The sequence below is a fragment of the Trachemys scripta genome, chromosome 23 (assembly GCF_013100865.1).
Source record: "Trachemys scripta elegans isolate TJP31775 chromosome 23, CAS_Tse_1.0, whole genome shotgun sequence".
Classification (NCBI taxonomy): Eukaryota; Metazoa; Chordata; order Testudines; family Emydidae; genus Trachemys; species Trachemys scripta.
In genome coordinates this window covers 10,982,734-11,006,617 of record NC_048320.1, presented here as the reverse complement: position 1 = coordinate 11,006,617, position 23,884 = coordinate 10,982,734, and the positions used below count along the sequence as shown (strand labels likewise).

General features: G+C 53.5%; 2 protein-coding genes across 4 annotated transcripts in view; one reads left to right on the top strand and one right to left on the bottom strand.

The window, feature by feature from the left end:
* Positions 1–710: 710 nt before the first annotated feature.
* Positions 711–13,592, bottom strand: COPZ2 (COPI coat complex subunit zeta 2). Of its 3 annotated transcripts, none has more exons than XR_004643792.1 (10): positions 13,409–13,592; positions 12,041–12,109; positions 10,041–10,122; positions 9,248–9,339; positions 8,849–8,904; positions 8,110–8,187; positions 7,198–7,249; positions 6,992–7,112; positions 3,788–3,826; positions 711–1,183 (listed from the first exon to the last, which is right to left on the bottom strand). XR_004643792.1 is itself a non-coding variant. In XM_034755901.1 (9 exons), exons 1-9 carry the CDS (start codon positions 13,526–13,528, stop codon positions 1,136–1,138), a joined length of 642 nt encoding a protein of 213 aa, XP_034611792.1. In that variant the 5' UTR covers positions 13,529–13,584; the 3' UTR covers positions 711–1,135. The 3 variants fall into 3 exon arrangements, 1 of the variants encoding a protein (XP_034611792.1); XR_004643791.1 differs by having other exon boundaries at positions 12,041–12,115; positions 13,409–13,588; XM_034755901.1 differs by lacking the exon at positions 6,992–7,112 and having other exon boundaries at positions 12,041–12,115; positions 13,409–13,584.
* Positions 13,593–13,919: 327 nt separating this feature from the next.
* NFE2L1 (nuclear factor, erythroid 2 like 1) overlaps positions 13,920–23,884 on the top strand; it is a 32,451-nt gene continuing 22,486 nt past the window's right edge. Inside the window, exon 1 of the mRNA XM_034755899.1 lies at positions 13,920–14,088. The gene's annotated coding sequence lies outside the window, so the exon portion shown is untranslated. The remainder of the gene's footprint in view (positions 14,089–23,884) is intronic.

The following is a 23,884-nucleotide window of genomic DNA, read 5'->3' as shown; positions in this document are numbered from 1 at the left end:
GTGCTGCCTAGTGGCTGGAATGCTGGATTGGGACTCAGGAGACCTGGGTTCTATTCCTAGCTCTGCCACTGGCCAACTAGATGACCTTGGGGAAGTCACTCCCCCGCTCTGTGCCTCAGTTTCCCCATCTGTATAATGACCTGCTCTCCTTTGTAAAGTGCTTTGAGATCTACCGATGAAAAGCACCTTGTAAGAGTTTGGGGGGGGTTATTAGTGGTCATCATTGGGAAGTTTTGAATCTTACTCTGACAGGGTGACAATGATTCCTGTGCACTCATCCCCACCCTGCAGGTGGGAGGATGTGACAGTGGCACTTACTTCACGCCGACCCTCTGCACAGGCATGGCCATCCTCAAAAGGGATCAAAGGTTGCCTTGGGAGACAGCGGAAGAGATTTTGGAAGTGGCTGAAATATTCTAAAGAGCCTAGGGCGAGCTGGATGCCCAAGCCCCATTTGTTTGAATGAGAAAAGGGCATGCAAATCCCTTCCTATGGTTTTGAAAGTCTCAGGCGGTGTCTGTAGGGCCCGACCCTCACTTAGGAGCGAGCAAGCGTTGATCAACAAGTGTGCCGGCACTAGTGACAGCCCTGCAAAAGAAGGAGCCAGCTCTTTACTGGTGAAACTGAAGATTCAACTAGGGTATGTTCTGGCTCTGCTAGTACCAAACAAAATTTTAATTGACTCTCACGCAGCGCTTTAGTTGGTGTAACTACATATGATCAGTCCGCCTATTCAGTCCTTAAATAACAGTAATAGTTCTGGAGTTCTTTATGGATCTTGGGCCAGGTTCTGCTCTCTGTTACACCATTGTCAATCTGAAATAACCCCATCGACGTCACTCCTCATTTATAGTGAGCAGAATTTGGTCTGTTAACCAGTTAATAACCCACCCTCCCCTTTAGCATGCAGAGAATTTCATGGTACCGAGACCGGGTTTAAACCCGTGTCTGTGGAAGGCTGGCGTTCCCCCAGGAGGCGCGGCCAATGTCAGCCATCTTGCATCCTACCCAAAAGCTTTTATCAGACTTTTCATGCCAATTTGCAAACGGCTAATCGAATAAGGCGAGGAATCATTTGCCGTCGCAGTTCAGACCCATCCAATCGGGAGGATCCAGGCGCTCTCCTCTGGGACGTTCACTTTAATAAGGACCATTTAATTTGCTCTTTGGCAGATTGCAGAACCTATTAAGGAAGTGGGGGGAGGGAAAGGAGAAGAAAAACAGAGAGACATTAAGCCCCACAGCCTCAGGGATTCTGCAAACGGATTACGACTCCATATGACCTCAGCAGGACTCCTTCACGGGCACCAAGAGACCCATTTGGTGCCAACATAAACCTGCCCCATTCAAGAGAGGGAGATTTCTGATTCTCCATGAGACAAGCAGGGTGGTTTGCATCCTGATTTCCCTCAAACAGCCACTAGGTGGCAGATGTGCCTCTTCGATACAGCAGGAGTGGCACCTGTGTAGCAAGGGCTCCTGAGAAGGGGGTGAATTAGCTCCTCCTGCCTGTTTATTGCTATAGTTCCCTCCATCCCTGGAAGGAAACAGGGACTCAACTCCCAGAGACAAGACAGCCATAGATTCCCCTTGTTCTCCAAAGCCCTCCAGCTGCTCTCCGGGCTCAAATGCCCAAGAAGATGCAGCAGTTTTGCAATGTCATGGGGGAAGGTACTTCTCTCCTCTGCACAGGTCTCAGTGACCCTCCCTCCAGCTGTAGAAGGCTCTACCCAAGCCAGCAAACTCCATTCCAGGAATTAGGTATGTCCGGGAACCCCATTTTAGCCTCAGTCGGCATCCTGGACACTAAGTACCAATCAGCAGGTGCTACCCCACCAACAGTTTGCTGGGGCTAGAGTTGGATCCTAAAAAGAACCCCCAGTTTGAACATCCCCAAATCTAGGAGGCCTTCACATTGGGGTCTGCATATCGCAGCTCAGGGGAAATGCTGGCTGGAACTGATGTTTAAAACCAGGCCCCTCGCACCTGTCCACCAAATACAGTTCCTGATCCAACGTAGAGGGTAGATTTTTTTCCAAGGAGCAAAGACATCAGTGCTGATGGGAACTGGCTTTAGACCTTACTGGGCACTCCAAGCTGTGATCACCCTGGAGACACATGCCAATTACATACCACAGAGGGCGTTTAGCAGCCAGGAAAGGGAATCCGGTGGTTGGGACCATTACAACAGGTGACCACGTACTGTCAAAGAACCCGGGCAACTCTAGTCGTGGTTTAATATCATTTTTTAGCCACCCCACCCTCAATCTCAAATGGGCTTCTCCGTCCAGCCGTCCTGACCACCCGGCAACTTGCACAGCTGGGCGTGTCTATGGGTGGAAACGCGCTAAGCCCCCTGGGGCGAGGGGAATTAGTACAGAAGAGAGAGGCAATTCCCTACGAGTGGTATGATGCCAGCCATGCACTGAGGTGAGTGGGCACAGCACGCACTGGCCGCACTGTGTATACAGAGCCAACACTGGGGCAAGGAGGTGTTTTCCAGCTGGGTCTTTGGAGGTGAGGGAAGGAAGGGGTTAAGGGAAGTGACTTGGGTGCTGCAGCGACAAGCAACAGAGGCATGTGCAGAGAGGGGCCCAGCTGTGGGAGGCACTTACTCGGCCTGGCGTGAGAAGGTGGTTAGTGCTGGGTTAGACACGGACAGCCCAGCCGCAGGGCTCATGCTGACGGGATTAGTCTAGACAGAAAGACCTGCAAGGAGAGAGCGCGTGAGGGGCATCGCAAGGTTCCTGCTGATACTCCCCGGCAGACCCTGTCTTTCCAGCAGTCTGGAGAACCCCCTCTCCCCCAGCCCAGCATGTGATGTAAGAAGCCTGCCCAGAGAGGGACGCCCTGTCTCCCAGCCACCCACTCACCTTGCCCCGTCCTGAGTGGCTATTTGAGGAACCAGGTGGAGCTGGGGGCTTGGTCTGCCGACTCACAAACCTGCTGTGGGCGCTCAGGCGCGTTGTCACAAGGCTGGACGCAGCAGAGCCAAGCCTGCTAGCGGCACGTGAGTTCCAGGCATAGCACATTTCCATTCCAACGTTTTCCCGGCTTCCCGGCCACCCCCAAAGTGTTGCCTAGTGGTGAGAGCGGGGGACTTGGGAGTCAGGACGCCTGGATTCTGGTCTTGGCTCTGGAAGGGGAGTATGGTCTGGTGATTGGGAGTCAGGACTCCGGGGTTCTAGTCTAGAGGGAGGTGGGTGTCGGCTGGGGGGTTAGAGCAGAAGATTATAAATCAGGACTGGTGAGTTCCCTCTCCTGCGTTTGACATGCTGTGTGAACCTGGTCAATTCACTTCACCTCTCCGTGCCACAAGGCCTTTAAATGGGGCTAAAGATACACATCACGGGGGGCACGGAAACTTCCTTGGCCACGGAAAGGGATATTGACACACTGCTGTGAGTGGGACTTGGTGATTTAAAGGCTGACAGCTCCCAATGTTGGGAGGTGCTGTCCTGATGCTACAGGTGCAAGAGAAGTGGGCATTCTGACAAACCCCTCTGTGCAGACAGCCCCAAGGGGTAGAAGAACCCCTCTAAGGGTCTGGGTGCCCCCAGGGACTGGGACTATAGAATACCCATTACTCCTCCTTGTGTGACAGCCTTGCCAGGGCGCTCCCAATGGCTAGCAGTGTGCCCTGGAGCTGATCCCTGCAGCGCACGGTGTCTATCTCCTCCATGCTGGTGCCACAGGGGCAGTCACTTCACCAGGCCTCCTCCACTCCCAAGGAGCTGCCCTCCCATGCCAGCCCCCAGAGAGGAAAGGGGAGTCCTGGGACCCTTACCTGGGCAACGCTTTGCTCAGACAGAGGGCTGTCGTCCACCTAAAGGAAGGAAAAGGACAGGGAGGTTTAAGGAGGGAGATGGCTGGGGGCAGGGGATGGGAGCGAGTTGATGGATCAGACAGGGTACATGGGGGGAGCAGATCAGAGGGGCTCGGATAATTCATAGTGCGTTCATGGTGCAGGTGACAATGGCCAGGAGACAGAGTGGGAGCTAACCCGGGGCAGCCCCAAGGGAGGCGCAGAAACCAACCTGCGGCTTCCCTGGCTCTCTCCAGGCTGCGGCTTTCTGAGCCGCCACCTCTTGCCTTGGCTTGGCGGGAGGTGCAGGCTGGCAGCGAGGGCTGAAACGTGGGTGGCCGTTCTATGTAGGTGCAGGTTGGGGCTGGGCCGCGCGCGTGGGGGGGGGAGATCACGCAGGCTGGAGGGCAAGCTCCCCTCCACTAGATGCGATGGGTGCTGTGCTAGGGGGTGTGCACCTGCACCGCTCCCCAAGGGCGCTAGCGCGTCTGCATGTGCCTTCGCCTCCAGCCAGGCCGCCTGCTTTGGGATCCCATCGCTATGAGGAAGCTAGGTAGATGCTGGCTGGCTCAGCACTTGGATGGGGGACCCTGCATGAGATTTTTCAAAAGCACTCATAGGGACTTGCTGGCCTCATTCCTTAGCAAGGCCCTAAAGCCAATGCCTGAGTGTGACAGGGTGCTAAGCCAACCCTCTGGCACTCCAGCTCCAATTAAGGGAGGTGAATTGGAGCTGGGTGGATCACCTGGCCCTAACTGGGGAAGCTGGAACAGCTCTGCCTCATCGGGATAAAAGCCCCAGGGGACGGAAGCCAGGACTGGAGCTGGGAAGAGGGGAAGCTGTACTAAGGGGAGGAGTAGCTTGTCCCCTCTCTGGGAAGAGGGGAAGCTGCACTAAGAGGAGGAGTAGCTTGTCCCCTCTCTGGGAAGAGGGGAAGCTGCACTAAGGGGAGGAGTAGCTTGTCCCCTCTCTGGGAAGAGGGGAAGCTGCACTCAGGGGAGGAGTAGCTTGTCCCCTCTCTGGGAAGAGGGGAAGCTATACTAAGGGGAGGAGTAGCTTGTCCCCTCTCTCCTGCTGGTAGACAAGCTCAAGCAGAAAGGGATTGTGTGTATTGTGGTGGGAACACTACTTGTAAAACAAAGCACCAGGTGAGTACTGCAACGAAGGACTCTGAGTGACTTTCTCAGGAGCCAGGTGGGCCCAGCAGGGACCCTGCTACAATGAGGCTAGGGTGAGCTATTCTCTGGAGAGTCAGATTTGGGGCAACACACAAACCTGAAGTCATTATGACTGTTTGCCAGCATTAAAGACCCGTAGACACTTTGGGGCATTAACCTCAATGACCTGGCCTTGTTCCCAGTCAGGTGATCGTGTCCTAATTTCCCTCTGTAGGTTCATCTGAATGAAACAGGCTGCACTTCCTGTGGTGCTGGGCGGCTGTTAAAACAGCTGCCACGTTCCACCCCAGAGGTGGCTGCATTTCAGCCATGGGTGGAGTGAGCCCGGCAGAGCCCTCCCCTGCCTTATGGGAGTTTTATGAGGTGAAGCACTTTGGGATCCTCAGACAGAGCCGTGCACGACATTACGCCGGTTATTTATTCTTATTGGCCCACACACATGCGCATTGCAAGAGAACCCCGATGAAGGTTCACTCAGCTGCCCTGCAGTTCACGGCTCAGCCCCCTGGAGCCCCTTGGAGTGACATCACGGCGGTGGAATGCCGTTCTCCTTCCCAGCTCCCTGCGGCCACGCCGCTATCAGCCCAGGGCTTGTGTTACGCAAACACCGAGCGCGCCAGAGAGAGCAGCGCCTCCCGTCACAGCTGTTTCCAACCATCTTGGGGGGGAGCTGGATTAGGAAACGCCATGCGGCTGGCGTGTCCGCTGTATTTGTTTACTCTGTTCTCAAATAGAACAACCGCCTCCGCTCTGGCTAATGACATGCCCGGGCAGCTCTGGGCTCACATGCTCCCATTGCATCAGTACAGATCAGTTGCTGTGGAAGAGGCAACTCTTGCTTGGGACAGTTCTACTTCTCCCCTTTGCTTCCGAGTTAGGCCCTGGTCCAAGCACGGCAAGCGTAACTCTGGACGTACTCAGCGGACAGCGCACAGCTAATGTAACTCAGTGTGTTCACGGAGCCCCGGTGCCCTGTGGCAACCATGCTGGATTTTTCACCCCCCACCATACAACAGTGCATGCTGGGAAACTCTGCTGGCTATCCCACAATGCCTTAGCTGTTGGTGCACAGGACTGCCCATGCAGTGTGCTCTGGGATATCCTCCTGGGAGGCAGGACGACTGGTTAATTTGATTACATCTACTCAGTTAGACCGTCCAACAGCAGGACAACCATGTCAGAAGCTGGTAATGACTAGATAACCGCGTCATGGGCAGAGTTGTTATACCGTAACCACACAAGGTTCGGGACCCAGCTACGCCTTGACGTGAACTTTGTACGGGGACAACCTCAGTACAAATGGGTATTGCCGAAAACTCCTTAGCAGGCAGTGAAATTCTCACTCTGTTAGCGTTGCTTAGATCTCTCCTTGAGCCCAGAGTTCAAATGGGACAACCCCAGAAGCAAGCACACACGGCTACTCCAGGCTTGGAACGATCCAATTAGCTTCAATCCATTTTGAAGGCACTTGATGTTTATTTAGGAGAACCTCGTTTTTTTACAATATTTTTATCAACAAACTCTGTCCTGGCCGGAAATAAACGTGGATACTCCTTGCTAGTTAGTCAAAAGCTAGCAACAGTTGAGATTTGCAATAGGTTTGTTGATAAAAATCATGTGCCATCGTTAATATTCCATAATCATATCTGTCCGAAACCGTTGAAGGCGGCAGGAGACTCTAGTTCTCTATGAGAGTACGGTATCCTACTGGGAACATTTTAAAAAGTGCTCAAAGCCCAGCAGCTCTGTTTAGGGCCTAAATGGGAGATGTTGGGTGCTGGATCCGTGTGAAAATCTGTCCCTTCCTGCTCCCTCTGTCAGTTTTGTTTGTTAAAGATTTGGGGATGGAGCAGAAACTAACAATGAATAAGAAAACAGAATCTCTCCAAGCCTGACAGCCACTCCAAAGTCACCCGTGGCATGCAGAAGAGGGCGTGACCTACCCAGCTAGCCCACGGCCACGTAGCGGGGCCACGTGTGACATGCTTAGAAGGAAGTGACCTCACACCTGCTTCCCAGCTGGCCGCTGCCTATTTGCCGCCGCTGGCAGGCACGGATTCACTTTGCTCTGAGTTACTGGCGATGTAATCAAAGAGAACAAACCCGTACGCCGCAGGCTCCGAGACCGTCTGGGGTGGAGAGAGTTAAAGAGGGAGATTAAAGCAGAGGGCTCCAAGGGCAGAGAAGTGAAGGGGAGCAGCGGGAAGCACTCACCCTGAAGTTCACCTTCTGGATCACTTGTTGAGGATCGCTCTCCAGAATCACCCTAGGACCAGGGGGAGCAATGGGATTTTCCAATCAGATCACAGCTCTCTTAAGGGCGCTTTCATGGTGCGTTTGCTCCCCGTTGCTACAAAATGGGCCGTGAGTTCTGAGCTGGGGCAAGGGGCCAGACGGACAGCCATGAAAACTGACCCCCTCTCCTTGCCCCAGGAACGGGTACAGCATAGGCCCTAGCAGGCAAGCTTTTCCCCGCTCCCCACCAGCGCACCTCAGCTCTGATAGGGCACTGGACTGGGACTCAGGAGATGTGGGTTCAATTCCCAGCTCTGCCACTGGCCTGATGAGTGGCCATAGGCAGGTCACTTTCCCCTCTCTGCGCCTCAGTTTCCCCATCTGTAAAATGCGGGTGGTGATACTGCCCTCTTTTGCAAAGCGCTTTGAGAGCTCTGGATAGCAAGGTGCGCAATGTAAGAACCGGGTCGTGGTGTCAGCGGTGGGTGTGAAGTTCTGTTGTCTTGGCCTGTTCGGTACTCGGCTGACAAAGGGGTTGGCTAGCGCCTACAGTGGCTGTGGGTGGTCCACTGGGGGCTGGATTGAGACTTGCCAAACTCAGTTCACGTTGGCCATCAGCAGCCACCAGATGGTAAAGGCTCTGGGTTACTACCGACATGGGCTAGATTTGAACTGGAGACCCAGAGATGGAAGGTTCGTGCCCCGAGCCGCCGGCCCGCACCCAACACTGTACTGGGAACCTTAGCTCTGACGCCTCCTGCGTCCTCCCAGGACCTTCAGGCTTTTGGCCTCTCTCGCCTCAGTGCCTGACTAGCCCATCTGCTCTCTCCCTCTCTTCCCCGCCCCAGCTCCGAGCGAAGCCCCAGAGAGCAACTGCACATGGCGCCTCACCCCCCGTCGACGATCTCATCCACCACGAGGAACACCCCGTCCAGGTTGTCCAGCAGGGAGCGCTTCTCTACATTCTTCCTGAGGGCAAGACAGTATGAGCCGGTGAGAGTTTGGGACGCTCTGTAGCACCAGCACCCAGACCCGGCGCTGCTCCAGAGCACTGAGTCCCAGCGCAGCTGCAGAGACCTCCCCCCACTCCCAGCTGCTCAGGAGACCAGAGGCCCTCATGTGTTGGGGGAAAGGTGACACCCGCTGTCTCATTCCAAGGCCCTGCAACGGGAACTGGTCTCCAGCTCTGCGGCATGCCTAGCATACGGGGGTCTCATGCTGAGAGCAATCAGCCAGGTCTCCTGAGTTCCCTTCCAGCAAGAAGAGCAGGTGCGATCTAGTGGTTACAGCGTGGAATAGGAGTCAGGACTCCTGGGCGTCGCCACTGAGTCTCTGGGTGACCTTGGGTGAGTCACTTTCCCTCTCTGTGCCTCAGTTTCCCCATCTGTAAAATGGAGAGCATAGCAGCCACCCCACAGCGGGCTGCTACTGAGGTATTCTGCTAGCGCCCATGGTGTGCTAGGCACTGCCCGTACCCCAGGCTTTCAGGCTTGATTCCTTCGTGTGGGTAAAGGGCTTTGAGACAATGCAAAGGGCTGATGTTATTAGAGCCAGTTTGGGACCCTGGAGTCTGTCCCTGGGCAATCTTGCTAGATGGGATAGAGAGCTCTGGCCGTCGCCATGTACTCACCGTAACATGTGACTGAGGGAGTCGAAGAGACAGGTGAGAACTGCCACTAGCATCAGCTAAAGGAGGAGAAGGAGACATGGATCAACGCGGCGCAGAGCTGCCCACGGGGCCCTCCCTCCCACGCTCGCTCTCCCAGCAGCCCCTGGGTCTCAGGGTGCCTGACAGACAGCAATCGTATTACTGGCAGCTGGACAGAAAGCCATGGCTACAGCGTCCACGAGTCTCCTAGGAACATGCATCGGGACACTGGGCACGTCAGAGAAGAGGAGACAAATCCCCCCTCAAGCCCCTGTGGGGCAGGGCAAGGGCAGACAGAGCCAGGGCAGGGCCTGAGGACGTGAAGGGCTGTCCATGTGCAAGGCCCGGTGAGTGGGAACGGAGCGGGCCCCAGGGAGTTACCTCATTTTCCTGGGAACTCCCCACCACGTAGAAAAAGAGGTCGATGCTGCTTTTATAGACAATGGTCAGCCCCTCCAGAAAGGCGATCTCACCTGACACAACGGGAGGGAAGGAGAAGGGGGGGAAGGGGGCGGTGTTAGGCTGGTGCTGAGCACAGATCTCTGTAACGTAAGAACAGGCCGTCCAGACGGGGAGATGGGATGGGAAACCTGGCTCACCCCTACAGCAGGGCAGCGGGCGGAGCATCCACACCCTGGGAGGGCCATCAAATGCTTTAAGTTCCCGGTCGTCTCCTTTCGCCATCAACAGTCCAGTGAGCCCAGCATGGCAATACGGCTCCTGATTTGCCAGCAAGTGACTGTGACGGCCCCAGTGCATTCTGGGACTCCTCTCCACATCTTACAGCTTCCTACCCACCCTTGGACGCAGTATCGTAAACGGCACAGGGCTGAACTAAAGACCCCATCTCAGGTGTTGCAAGCTCCGCTTGTCAACCTCCTGGGCCAGCGGTTGTGTGACCTGAGACGTTGTACAGGCCTTGCCAGCGTCCTTGTGCTATTCTCTGGAGTGATCTGAGATGATCACCTCCAGGGTGTTATCGTCAAGATCGTGACCCCTCCCTGGACTGCAATGCCAGTGGGAGAAAGACGTTATCACATAACCCAAGGGATGCACAACTGCTGGCAAACTTCAAGTAGCACCTAGCGATATAAACAGCCAGTGGCCTGCAGGAACATATAGGAAAACCCTCCTCTCCATCTTCTGGTCCCCTACCCAAAACTCAGCTACTTACTGTCAGTTTTGTGGGTTTTATCGAAAACACTCCTCTCAAAGGTCTTCTGTTCTTTCGTGGATGGAAAGGTGTCGTCGTAGTACTGCAGGGGACGGGAACAAAGGAATTAGAGCAGCCATGGGACCAGCCAATGGGACAGGCAGAAAAAGGAAGGAGAGCTTGGCTAGATGGAACCAATCATGGACGGAGAATCAATACAGAGACCCCAGAAAGGCTATCTATACTGACAGGCATGTTCAAGAGCAGTTTGGAGGGGCTGGGAAATCGCCACGTAAATAGGTTTGGGATCACTGTTTATCTCAGCAAGTCAAGGCCGCTTCATTGTCCCGCTTCAAATTCTTTCCTGAAAACTTGCCTGGGCAGTGGTGCCCTCCAAACCTGGCCATCGGAGAGGTGTGATGAGATCGCTGTTCATCATGCCCACCCGTACTGTGTTATTTCCATGTGCTCCCCTCATCGGTCTGTCTCGCGTAGACTTGGATTGGAAGCTCTTTGTGGCACGGATTGTCTTTTTGTTCTCTGCTTGTCCAGCACCTAGCCCGCCCCCCGAGCTCCTCGTCCGTGAATGGGGTTTTTAGATGCTACCGCAATACCAATCATAATAACCTAGAAGTCGCAATCAATGTCCATTATCCCGGGAGCTTACATAACAATCATAGATGCAAGAAATTATAAAGATCAACAAGCCCAACACCCAGCCAGTGTATATAACGCAGTCCCGGCCCACTCAGCGGAGGTCTCAGAAAACACCATTCTGTCTGGGGTGAACATTTAAAACGGCAAATGCTGCTAACATGAGGAACTTGCCAGGTGTCTTACAGACAGCTATGAGGACAAGGCTCATAATTTGAACAAAGGCTGGGAGGAATGGAGACAGCAAAGCAAGTGACTGATGGGTTTTGTTTGCTTCCTGTCATGTTAGTTCCATGATTTGTGTGTGTGTGTTAACACTTAACTGAATATAGGTGTTGCCTGATCTATTGATTGTGTATTAATTACATTGATTACATTCTGAGGTTTGGTAGGTTCTTATCCCAAGATCATGCCCAGTAGTATAATTATTATCATCGCCAGTGGTCGTCCACCTGGCCTCTCCCAAGGCTCAGAGGCCGGGTTGCTGACACCCCTATGCCTAAAGCATACTCCCCTCTTGTTTGTATTTCCTCACCCTGCTACTGTTGGGGTACCCTTCTCCCATAGGTCACTAGTCAGATTAACTCAAGCTTATTAGCATATATGTCAATTAGTTACCATGGCATTCTTGTGGTCAGACATCTGCTGATGTTCCTAATGTAAAATATCCCAAACTGCTACAGACTAGCATCTTGTGGTTACCTGTCAGCCGTTCACTCACTGCAGCAGCATTCTCTCTTGTGGTAACTTACGATCTAGGTTAGCTATTGTCTTACAGGCCTTGTAGGCTCATGACGTTGCTGCCTTATCTAGCAAGTACCTACAGGGCGCACAGGCCTCCTGGAGGAAGTTGGTCTACCGGCCACAGGTCAGTGGCAGTCTTCCAGGTGCTGGGAGATGAGCATGGGGACATTACAATCACAGGACCCAATCCTGCACCTGGATCTGTGCTTAGCATGCGTCCCAGCTAGAGTTAGCAAAGAGCTTCTGAGAGCAGGGGGAGTGTCATCACCCCCATTTTATAGATGGGAGAACCTGAGGCACAGAGAGATGAAATGACTTGCCCAAGGCCACACAGTGCCAAGAATAGAACCCAGGAGTCCTGGTGGGTGCCCTCTGTGCTGGCCCATATGGCCAATGACTTAACTTTTGCCCAGGTAGCTTTATATATCTCCTAAAAGCACGCCAGGCTGCGGCACAAGAGAAATTAACCTTGTCTAGAACTGCCGTGGAAGGGCAGAGGCCTCCATAAAGCCATGATGCTCCTGGCTTTCCTGCTCGCCCCACAGGAGCGTCTTGCCCACCTTGCTGGAAGGCCAGAGACCTGGGGTTAGGGTTTTCTTCTAGGGCAGGTGGGTGGCATTTACCTTGGCTAAGAGTCGCTGTCCATCATTGTCCAAGATGAATATGGCTTTGACTGTGTAGAGGGAAGGCTCCTGAAACTGACACAAGGACAGCGTGAAGCCAGAGGCTGCATCTAGCAGCCCCCAAGGTATGTCCAGAACCCAGGTGCCTCCCGTGCCCCAGGACTGGGTCTGCAACCCCTCCGCCCCATCCCCGAGTGACCCCTTGAGGCTGAAATGGGGCCACAGCACAGTTTCCTCCCAGTGAAAGCGCACAGAAAGCCTGGCACTCTGCGCCTGGCCTTGTTCTGATTCACTTCCATCCCTGTGGATGCCGGAGCCCCAGGGCCAGAGGGGATTTGAGGGCTAGGGGTGGTCTGCGAAAGGGTCCATCCAAACCCAAGTTCTGTCATGCACTGACTGCTCCAGAGTCCAAGTCCAAGTGTACCACAGAACCTGGGCCGAGAGGACTGAGATGGGCCTGGCACCGGAACCTGGACTGGGACGGTTCACAGGGACCTGGTCCCAGAACCAGAGCTGAGAGAGGGGCCTGGCCCCAGAATCTGGACTGGGATAGATCACAGGGACCTGGCCTCGGAACCAGAGATGAGAGATGGACCTGGTACGAGAACCTGGACTGGGACGGTTCACAAGGACCTGGCCCCAGAACCGAGAGAGGGGCCTGGCCTCAGAATCTGGACTGGGATAGATTACAGGGACCTGGCCTCGGAACCAGAGATGAGAGATGGACCTGGTACGAGAACCTGGACTGGGACGGTTCACAAGGACCTGGCACCAGAGCTGAGAGAGGGGCCTGGTCCCAGAATCTGGACTGGGATGGTTCACAAGGACCTGGCACCAGAACCAGAACCGAGAGAGGGACCTGGCCCCAGAACAGGGACTGGGACGGTTCACAAGGACCTGGCCCCAGAACCAGAGCTGAAAGAGGGACCTGGCCCCAGAACCGGGACTGGGACGGTTCACAGGGACCTGGCCCCAGAGCTGAGAGAGGGACCTGGCTCCAGAGCCGGGACGGTTCACAAGGACCTGGCCCCAGAACCAGAGCTGAGAGAGGGGCCTGGCCCCAGAACCGGGACGGTTCACAGGGACCTGGCCCCAGGCCCCCGGAGATCAGCTGCTGCAGTAGGCTCCCCTCCAGCCCCCTGGCACTGCCCTTTTCCCCAGCGCTGTCCCCCCTGCCTCCTGGGACTCCCCGCACCGGGGTCTCCCCCTGCAACCTCCCGGAACCCCCCCGGCTCTTGCCCGGGGGTCCCCTCCCCGGCTCTGCCCCCGGAGCTGCCCGCGCAGAAAGTTTTGCCCGGCGGCCGGGAAGTTGTCGGAGCCCCGGTCCCCGGGAGCCGCCCGCGCTCCCGTCCCCGCAGCCCCCCGTACCAGCAGCCTCGTGGGGTCCATGGCTCCCGCGGCTGCTGCAGCTGCCCGGTCCCCGCCGCTTCCGCCCCCCAGGGCAGCCCCTTCGGGGTGCTGACGTGGCCGGGCCTCGGCCCGCTGCATCCCGCTGCACGGAGCGCTCGGCCGGGCCGCTCCGCCCCATGCACCGCGGGGAGGGGGGGCAGCCGCGCCCCCTGGGAGCTGTGCGAAGGGCGTAGCTGGGGGGGGCTGCAGTCCTGGGGGGCTGGGCTGCCTCGCCACTGGACCATCTAAGGAGAGCGACCCCCAGGGCAACCTGTATTAACGGGGGGGCGGGGGAATCGGGGGTCCCCCCCCAACTGGGATCCCTCCACCCGCAATAGTCGAGAGCCTGCCCCCACCCCACCAGCCTTGCAATAATGAGGGGGGCTCGTAGCTAAAATCAGGCGCCTCCCCCGCACCCACCACACTCAGAAATAATGGAAGGACCTAGGGTGATTCCACCCCCCCAACACATTAAGCTGTCTCCTCTGCAGTCAGCAATGGGGGGGAGGTATTCCCTCAATGGGCTTCCCCCTGCACCCTGCAATAATAGGAAGGATCTGAGGGGACCCCACGGCAGCCTGCAGCAATGTGGGTGATCTGGAGAGCTGTGTCCCCCCCACCAAAAATATCAGGGAAGATGGGAGGATCTGGTGGTTCAGGTGAGTCCATGTAGTTATGTATGTGTCGCCTGGGGTTGCGGGCAGGCGGAAGGTGAAGGCCTGGCAGATGGCCCAGAGGTGTGTCTACATGGGGGCTCTTCACAGCAGGCCTGGGAAGATAAGGATTCTAGCTCCACTGTGGAAGAGCTCCCGGCTAACCCGATCCCTTGGGTCTGGCGGCTCAAACTCAGGAGACCTCTGTGTCACCTGTGGAGGGGACCACGGAAGCAAGAAGAATCCAGGGCAGAGCATGGGGAGAAAGAGAGAGTGGGTGGGTGTGTCTGTGTATACTCCCAGCCGGGCCCAGGAACAGGCTGGGATTGGCACAGGAGAGAAAATGGCTTGTAAGTGAATGAGTGAGAAACAGGAGCTAATAGCGTGAGGAGCCTGGCTGGAGAGGCATGGGGACTGCATCAAGGTGTTATGGGGTTCTGCGTGCTCAGTTGTGTGACGTCTCAGGCAGGCGTCCATAATACACTCTGAGCTGGGGCTTCGGGTGATGGGAATTTAAGTGGTTTAGTGACTGGTGAAGGTGATCTCTCTAATCACCCAGTATCTGAGTACTGCCTTTTGGGTGGAGGGCACTTGTCATCAGGGGTCAGATGGGACAGGAGAGATCACGGCTTTTCTGGAATAGCTCCACGGGGAAGCGTCTGTTTCTCTCCCTCCTTCCAGCATTCTGAGGGTCTGGGGAGCGAAGTCTCTATGGGGTGGCACGCGTTGCACGTGCCTCCGGAAGTAGCTCTGATTCCTGTGGAGCAGGTTGGCGGGCTGGGCCGAGTAGGTGGGTGAACATCTGAAAGGGGAATTAGAAGATCAGAAGCAGCAGCATTGTCGGTTCTCGACGGCACCCGTTGTCCTGCCATCGACCATCAAATATTACAGTGGAATATTACAGAGGACACAGTCCTGTAACCCCACCAATTCTCTCCTTCTCTGGGCCCCCCTCTAAGACGCACACCTCTGTGCTCTCAGGCTGTACCCGGCTATTCAGCTGCACACCACACACCCCCCTGCACACCACGCTCTCTCTTTTGACATTAGGTAATTCAAGTCTCATCACTCATCCCCGACGCTGCTGAAATGGTGTAACAGGGTTGCTTGCTAGATTTCTCAATGACTCACAGAAATGCCACCTGTTTTACTTCCTTGTTTGCTGTCACCTTTGGGCTTGCAGGCAAGTGATGAGATGGAAGGAGACAGACTCCTGCACTGGTGACTGGGGGACAGATCCTCTAAAGTTCCCAGCATGTTGGGTGCTGAGGGTCAGAGTAGGGGGCCGTTAAAAACCTGGCCCTGAGGACTGGGTGATGGGCTCTTTTGCAAATCCGGCCTTGGCTGTGGCCCTTATTTTCACCTTTCAGCATTGAACTTTTGAAGCTGTTATAGTGAATTTCCAAGAATGTCTGTGCCCCCACGAGAGATGAAGCCTGCAGACTTTTGCTGAGGCTTCACTCCCACTGCTGTCTGGGAGTTCTGCCCAAGCGAGGACTGTAGGATTCACCCCCATCTTTAGAAAATGCCCAGCCATGAGTCTTCTCTGCATAGGAAAAGCTCTTTCCTCCCCTCCAGTTAGTTTCCCTTTTATATCTCACAGTGATTGGTACCATTCTTTTGTACCTAGAATCATAGAAATGTTGGGCTGGAAGGAATCTGAAGACGACATCTAACCCATCCACCCACAGGCATAAATCATAGAATATCAGGGTTGGAAGGGACCTCAGGAGGTCATCTAGCCCCACTCCCTGTTCAAAGCAGGACCAATCCCCAGACAGATTTTTTGCCTCAAACGGTCCCCTTAAGGACTGAGCTCACAACCCTGGGTTTAGCAGGCCAACACTCAAACCACTGAGCTATCCCTCCCTATGCCATCCCTGACAGGTGTCTGTCCAACCTGTTCTTAAAACCCACCAGTGATGGGGATTTTACAACCTCCCTTGGAAGCCTAGTCCAGAGCTTCACTCCCCTGGGAGCTAGAAAGTGTTTCTTAATATTTAACCTAAATCTCCCTTGCTGCAAATCAAGCCGATCCCTTCTTGTCGTATCCTCGCTGGGCATGGAGAACAATTGATCGCTGTCCTTGTCACATTGCGACTTTCAGGGCAACCTGCACTGTGTACCCAAGTCTGTCTTTGTGTATGAGTCACCCGCTGCAATGACTTCCCAGCCTCCACATGGGTCATCCCTGGGGATTGAACGCAAGACCCTCTGGAATAAAGGCACAGACTTCTGCCATTTGAGCTAAAGGAGTAAAGCCATTAATTGGCAGCAACAGTAGGCTCTTATCCTCGTATGTAGGCCACTGAACCGGTAGGTTATACTTATACTAGCCCCTTTCATAGTCAGATGCAGAAAAGCATCTTAAAGCATCTTTAATACAGGAATGTATTGGGCCAAGTTCAGTTTGGGTAAATGAGTACAAGCTCCATGGAAGTCAATGGTCCTGGGCTTGCTTATGCATGATCTGAATCTGGCGCCGTGTCTTTGGAGCTGTTTTAGTCAAACCCAGGGCAGCTCCTCCATTGTCGTGAGGCCTAATGAACTTGCTAAAGATACTGATGTCAGACATAGAGAGTTCAGTTGTCTGGATCCGTTTGGAAACGGATGGGAGATGTTGAGGGAAAGGTTGGGAAATATTGCAGTGCGGGGGACTCCAGACTTGAAGGGTTAAAAAGGACAATGGAAAGGTTTTAACCTGTGTGTGTCCGTCTGTGTGCGCGCGCGTGCTGGGGATGGGTTGATTCACTTTAAAAAACACTACTGCATTCGGCGCTGAGCTTGAACAAAGGGGACAAGCCACCAGCAATAAACGACATCACTTCACCCCTCCCGAGGAACTACGCTTTTGGTCTATTCTGTTCTGTCCTGTGCTATAGAGGTTCTTCTATTGCTCATCACTGTAGTATCCAAGCGCCTTCCAGTTACTTCATTTAGCATCGTGGCCTTTCCTCTCCCTGCCTCTTCCCAGGGGCAGAAGCGTGTGCAGCGGAGTGTCATAGCGTGGCTGGGTTTTGTTTTGTTTGGAAAATAGACACATTGCTCTGGGTTCATGCTAGAGAAGGCGGGTCAAAGTAATGCACCTTGTCCCTGGAACAGAAAGTGGGGAGGTGTGAGATAGTCTTGGACCAGCCCCTGGGAAAGTTCTACCTCGCGCCGAGATGAGCCGAGGGTTGCACAGGCAGGCCTCCCTCGGCCTTCCATCCCTCCTAGTGCCAGAGACTGCAAAGGGAGCGTGCTGGGCACAGCAGGGGAAGTCGAGGCGCGCTCTGTGCTCTGGCAGAGGGGCAGATACTGTGAATTAGAGCAGTCCCGGCGCTGTTCTTACTTACGCCAGGAGCTGCACTGACCCATCGGGCTGCATGGAGGGACAGCACAGACTTGGGGCCACAACATGCTATAGAAGTGTCTAAGTATGGTTGTTATTATTAAGGGCTTCGCACCCAAGCTGTGCTGTCCCTCCACGCAGCCAGTTGGTGGGGATTTCAGTTTCCTGTAGCATGCTGTGACCTTTTCACTCCCGGCTGCCACATGCTGCTTCTGAAGAAGGCTGGCTGTCTCTTTCCATCCCCCGAGCAAAATGCGAGGGATGCATCAATTAGCAAGGGCTCGCTTCAGCCCTATTGAAGTCCAGGGGAGTTTTGCTCTTGATGTCAGTGGGAAAAGGCCTAGGCCTTAAACCCGGCGTGCACCTCAGTGCAGGAGATGAAGGTGTTTGTGCACGGAAAGAGGATGGAGAGCAGAAGCCTTCAAAAAATATCCTGGTGAATGTAAGCGTTGGTGAGAGGTGATGTATAAACAGCTATAGGGGCCGGAGGTCTCTTTCTCTCTCTTGAGACTGCTAAGAAAAGGTCAATTCGTGTCCATTCTGAGACAGGGTCTTGTGATGGAGGGACACTTATTAATTGGAAATTGACTAAGAGTTGAGACCCACCAAACTCATTCCACTGAACAGCTGTCAGCAGGTAATAATGACTTTTAGTCTCAACTGATCCGGACTGAATTTGAACGGATGGTATCCCCCCCTCACTAAATTCATTAGTCCAGTCCCACGTTTAGAGGTGTCATTAGGCCGTTTAGACCAGTCCAGCAAAGCCCTCTCTATATAATATAGTAAATGATACCGGAGCAAGGCAATAGGGAAAGGCATAAATTATATGATTTGCAGCCAAACCTCAACTGTCTGATTGGCATGGGGAAAACTGAATTTATCTGGACAGAGGAGGTTGCAAGGAATTGAGACTAATTCAGGGCAATTGGTGAGTATCGTGGGCCATGGTCATATTTTGGATAAACAAATAAATAAAATATGGAGATATACCTATATCTCATAGAACTGGAAGGGACATTGAGTCCGGCCCCCTGCCTTTACTAGCAGGACCAAGTACTGATTTTTGCCCCAGATTCCTAAGTGGCCCCCTCAACGATTGAAACGCCCAACCCTGGGTTTAGCAGGCCAATGCTCAAACCACTGAGCTATCCCTCCCCCCAAACAAGGATCTCTGATACTTGAGGTTCAAATAAACCCGACTGGGCAGTATCACGGATGCTTAGATTGTCAGCTCTTGGGGGCAGGCTCCATCTTTACGGTCTGTGTTTGTACAGCGCCTAGCGCAGTGAGGCCCTGAGCCAGGACTAGCTGCTACGGTATTACAAATAATAATCATTGTAGCGCTCTGTCCCGATCCTGCCAGCTGATCTGTGTGGGCAGGCCCCCGGCCATTGATTTCATGGGGCCTGCGTGTGGGCGCTAGGATTCCAGCTGCACGGCTTGGATTCCAGGATCCGGGGCATAGAATTCCTTTCTTGGCTGCTTAGTGTCCCCAAATCAGATTAACTCTGAAGAGTGCAGACCAATGCGGAGAGCAGTCACGGCGGTTAATCAATCATCACATGACTTGGACATTAGCAACTCCCTTCAAATAGCTCAGAAACGAAACTAAAAATAAATCCATTCAGGGACAACTAGATCGGATTGCATCAAACACCCCCTCTTCTGCACTTCCTTTCTATGTAGGACTCTCTACGCTGCGGGGAGAATTGAATTCCATGCGGTCACAGTTGCTTTGCTGCTCAGGGGACTGGCTTGCTGGAGAGAAGTTTTGTTTCCTTTCCTCTTTGTAAATGTGGTTCACCCCAGTGGGGTTGACACCCTAATTATCCTGACACTGAGGCTGCACGTGAAATCAGAGACCTGATTGCTAGTCTAGGGGAAATCCATCTTCCACCTTCTGCTCCTAACAGTCTAGCAGGAGTTTACATCTAACCTTCCGGAATTAGCCGGCTTATGTAGGCTTATGTATGTGCTCCATGGCCCACCTGTGTCAGCTTTGTCCTCGTGGCTCGGGCTTGTATACCATGCACCCAAAGTCCTGTTCACCCGTAGACAGCAGAGACGAACAGAAAGCAGATTCCTTGCTCAGAAATCACCAAGTCTGCCTCTCCAGTGAGCTCTGTACCCCAAAAACCTCCTTCTCTCGCTCTCGGGGTCATACTCACAAATGTTTCTCCAGGCTTTCAGCCTCTAACTCACACAAAAGGCAGCTGCAAAACCAATCTCTTAGCCCCCTGCATTTACAACCAGGGAAACCCAGGTGCCTGCCATGTGCCTTGGGCAGTCCCTCCATTGATAATTGCTGTTGTTGTTTCCTATATAAAGGGGCTTGATTGCACCTTCAGTTGAAGCTGAACAAGTGTGTTTGGCCCATCCATTGACTTTACCTAGGTTTGTGGTTGCCTTTTAAATCAAGGCCTCACCAGCCATTCTCACCTTTCAACATAACCCAACCTCAGCAGACTTCAGAGTTATACAGCACTGCCTTTGCCTCCTCCTGTGTCTGCCCTCCACTGTGGCCTCAAACATCCTATTTGTCTGCCAGGCTGTAAGCTCCCCGGGGCAGGGGCTGAGGGTGTCTGTTTTAGGCAGCTGTTTGCCGTGCCGCTATGGCGTTGTATAAATAGCAATCAGTTGGGTGGCACTGCGAAATGCCTTAGCTTCCTGATGGATCCGCCCCCAGTTAGCCACCCGGCTTCAGACAATTGCTGGGAAAGTTCCGTCTCAAAGGGCGGGTGGAACTTGGAGCGAAACAGATTGGATGCCTTTCTAAAAGAGATGCTCTTGATCTACCATAGCTATTGGACCTGGAGCAGGAATTAATTCAGGGAAGTCCTATGGCCTGTGTAATTCGGGGGGCAGACCGGATAATCACAGTGATTCTTTACAGCCTAAGAATTTATGAATCTCTGTGATCCTTCCCATTCTGGTTGAGGGCCATTTTCCACAGCCCTACTACCGAGGGAGGCAAGCTTAATAGTCACAGAAATGTAGGGCTGGAAGGGACCTCAAGAGGTCCTAGCCCCCGCCATGAGGCAGGACCAAGTACCCCTAATCCAATGACGGGGATTCCACAACCTCCCCTGGGAGCCGATCATTTTACTTCACACATGGCTCGGGGGAGCAGGGTGAAGACCCTTTCCCTCCCCAGTTCAAATCCAGCTGAGGCTGGCAGCGCCCCGCTGTGAACTACATGCGGTCAGTTGGTGGGCTGAGCCCAGCTTCCAGATGTCCGCCTCAGGAAAAAAAACATTTCCACAAGTGGCATCTCTGCTGGTGGCCTGGCCAGAGAAGCCGAGGCCTGACTCCTTCCCAGAGGGGCGGCAGGAGGGAACCTTGCCTGACACGGCCCATCCTGTGCCTTGTTCTGCGGATCGAAGAAGATCATTGGCGCTAAACAAATGTGGGGATTCACTGGGAACATGCCCACCCACGGGGCTGACCCTGTAGGGTCACTGTCCTTGTGGTGGCGTGGCATGGAGCTGGGCTGAGCCAGCCAGCAGCACCCACCACTTCATGGCAAGGCTGGTTGGTAGCAGCCATCATTGATTTGGGCAGGAAGACCAGCCCTCGTAACGTGGATGAGTTGGGAAAGATACAAATAACCTGCTGGGATGTGATGATTTGTGACACTAATGCCCATTTTTGCTTGTTTATTTAAATAACATCTCCGGAAAGGCTTCTGGGTGCTGTTCATGGAATAATCCAATGGTTAATAACCAGACTGGGCTCATTGATACACAGACTTTCTGTGCGCTAAACTCCCTTGCCATGCAGAGAGGGGCAGATGGAAAGAGGAGACGTTAAAGGCATTAGGGACCCAGTGGACCAAGCAATAGTCTGAAGCTTAGGAGACCTGGCTTCTTGTCCCAGCTCAGTCACTGGCCCGCTGGCTTGTGCTTCAATTAAAGGGACATGGTCAACTTAGAAACCAGCCCATTAAAAGCATTTTTGGCCCTACATCTGCCTCTGATCCCTTAGCTAATTTTTACATCACACTTCCCTCCCTTTTACAAGGCGTTTTTTCTCTCCTGTTACTGTGACCCATAGACACAACACAGGAAACTGATTGGGGGGAGGGGGCAGCAGAGGGGGAGGAAGAAACCGTGAAATTGACTAGACGCCAACTACTTAAAATAAACACACTGGAAAAAGATTTTATCTAATCCTTCCCTTCTAGCTGTCTCACATGAGACTTGCAAGAATATTAGGTAAAACATTTTCAAACAGTGTGAGGTTTAAGTTCCAGACCATTTTTAGTTGCTTTGTGCATAGTATTGTAACTGTTACCCTGTCTTGGGGTGTCATGGTACATCAATCCCTGGTGACACTCCTAAGCAAGTGCTGTTGGTACGTCTGCTCTATCACCTGATGGGCCTTTTGTAGTACTCCAACTACTGCAATCCTACCTGACGCCCTGCCTGTATGGCCCACTCCTCTCCAATTACCACGGAATCACCTGGTGATGTGTGTTCCTCCTGACTGGGACAAAAAGAGGTTCACGCTGTCCTCTGCTGACCTATTGCTGATCAGCATATTCATCACAAAATATTATCCTACCCACTGGGAAGTGAAGCTTCCCTTATAAACATTTGTAAAGGCCTTTGAAGATGAAGACGCTACGTGAGCGCAAAGAGTCGTTCCTACTGTGGACAGCAGCCACAGGAGGGTCCACCATGACGCAGTATAATAAGATTTTGAGGCAACAGCACCTTGAAAGATCACTGAGATGCAGCATCAAATCACCACTGAGAAGCAGCGTAGCGTCCCTGTTTGGTGTTAGCAAAGCGTCACCGGAGCGTGAGGGAACGGCATCTTGACGCAGCAAAGCTATGTCACATGGCAGCGATGGTTTGGGCCGTTGGCGTTTTGATGTGGCATTGGGTGCTTGGGTGCCCCGCAGCTGCATTTGATAAGGACACGTTTTGACACAAAGACGCCAGTGTGGGCGATGTTCTGGTGGATTCTGGCCGCTTTATAAATAGCATTTTGGAAAGGGCCAGATTAAGACAAGCTGGGCCCCCAGGCAGGCCCCATGCCATGGCCTTGGGGATAGCAGTAAGTTTCAGAGTGAAGACGAAAGAGTCAGTTCACACCTCTGAGCTGTTGTTTAAAGCTTTTCTTTGCACTCCTGAGGGCTAGAAACTTCTTCTTTTTTTTATATGAAAGCTGAGATTCTGGTGTATTCATGTGAGCCCAGGAGCTGAGCCTTAGACATTGACCTATAGCACCTAATGCCAGAGGGGGATCAAGGTTTTGTGGGTCCCTGTGTGGTGCTAATGCCCTAATCTGACCCTCCCTGGGGCAGGGAGAGAATGAGAGGCTTCTTGGTGGTGCCGGGCAGGGCCATTTCCAGCCCTTGTAGTGGGGTTGGGGAGATCTTATGCCTGCTTCATAATAGAAAGGATCATCACCATAGCTTATTGCTGCAAAACCACAGCCAAGACCTGGAGTGATCACTTGTCTCAAATAATTCCTTGAGAGTACAGGATGTTGACAGAGGACACTGCACCAGGCAGCCTTAAAATATTTGCCTAGGCTCTCCACATTCACATTTGGGGTCATTCCTCCACTTCCACTTGTCATATAGTCTCCAGCCTTTGCCATCCCATCTCTCACTCGATTTAGAGCATGCCAGTGTTTTTGTTCGAGGTTCGTTCCTGGAAAGAGTTGTTCTGCCAGAGCCAGGGTCTCCAAGATCATCAGCATTTCCTGCGCCAGTTGGTTACTCTGTAGCCTTCCACAGGAGGATTTTGGGGTAAGGGATTTTTGGAGGCAAAGTTTTTACTGGAATTCAGCCTCTTGGGTGGTGCAATGTGTCCATGCAACAGGCATCTTGGATCTCGCACCTGGTTTTGTCTTTCCCCTGCTAGAAAACCAGTGTGGAGAGTGTATTGGTACCGAAGGGCAGTTCCCAGAGAGAGGTAGGTAGCTCCAGGAGGCTGGGGGACCCCATTACTGTGTGTGTTTGACATGAGCTTTTCACTGCTTGTGGATAAACAGGTTTATGATGCAAAGGTCCAGGGAGAGATGGTTTTGAGGCCCCCAAAATGACAGTGGGCAGCTTAAAGGCAGTTCTAAGGCCCCCAGGTGGGCAGCGGGCAGTTTCGAGGCCCACGCGATTGCAGCGGACGGTTTCAAGGCCCCTGCGATTGCAGCAGGCAGTTTCGAGGCCCTCGGGTTGGCAGCGGGTGGTTTCGAGGCCCATGCGATGGCAGTGGATGGTTTCTAGGCCCCCGGGGATTACAATATGTGGTTTCAAGGCTCCCGGGGATTACAATGTGTGGTTTCAAGGCTCCCGGGATGGCAGTGGATGGTTTCTAGGCCCCCGGGGATTACAATGTGTGGTTTCAAGGCTCCCGGGATGGCAGTGGATGGTTTTTAGGCCCCCGGGGATTACAATGTGTGGTTTCGAGGCCCCCGGGATGGCAGTGGCCAGTTTCTAGGCCCCCGGGGATTACAATG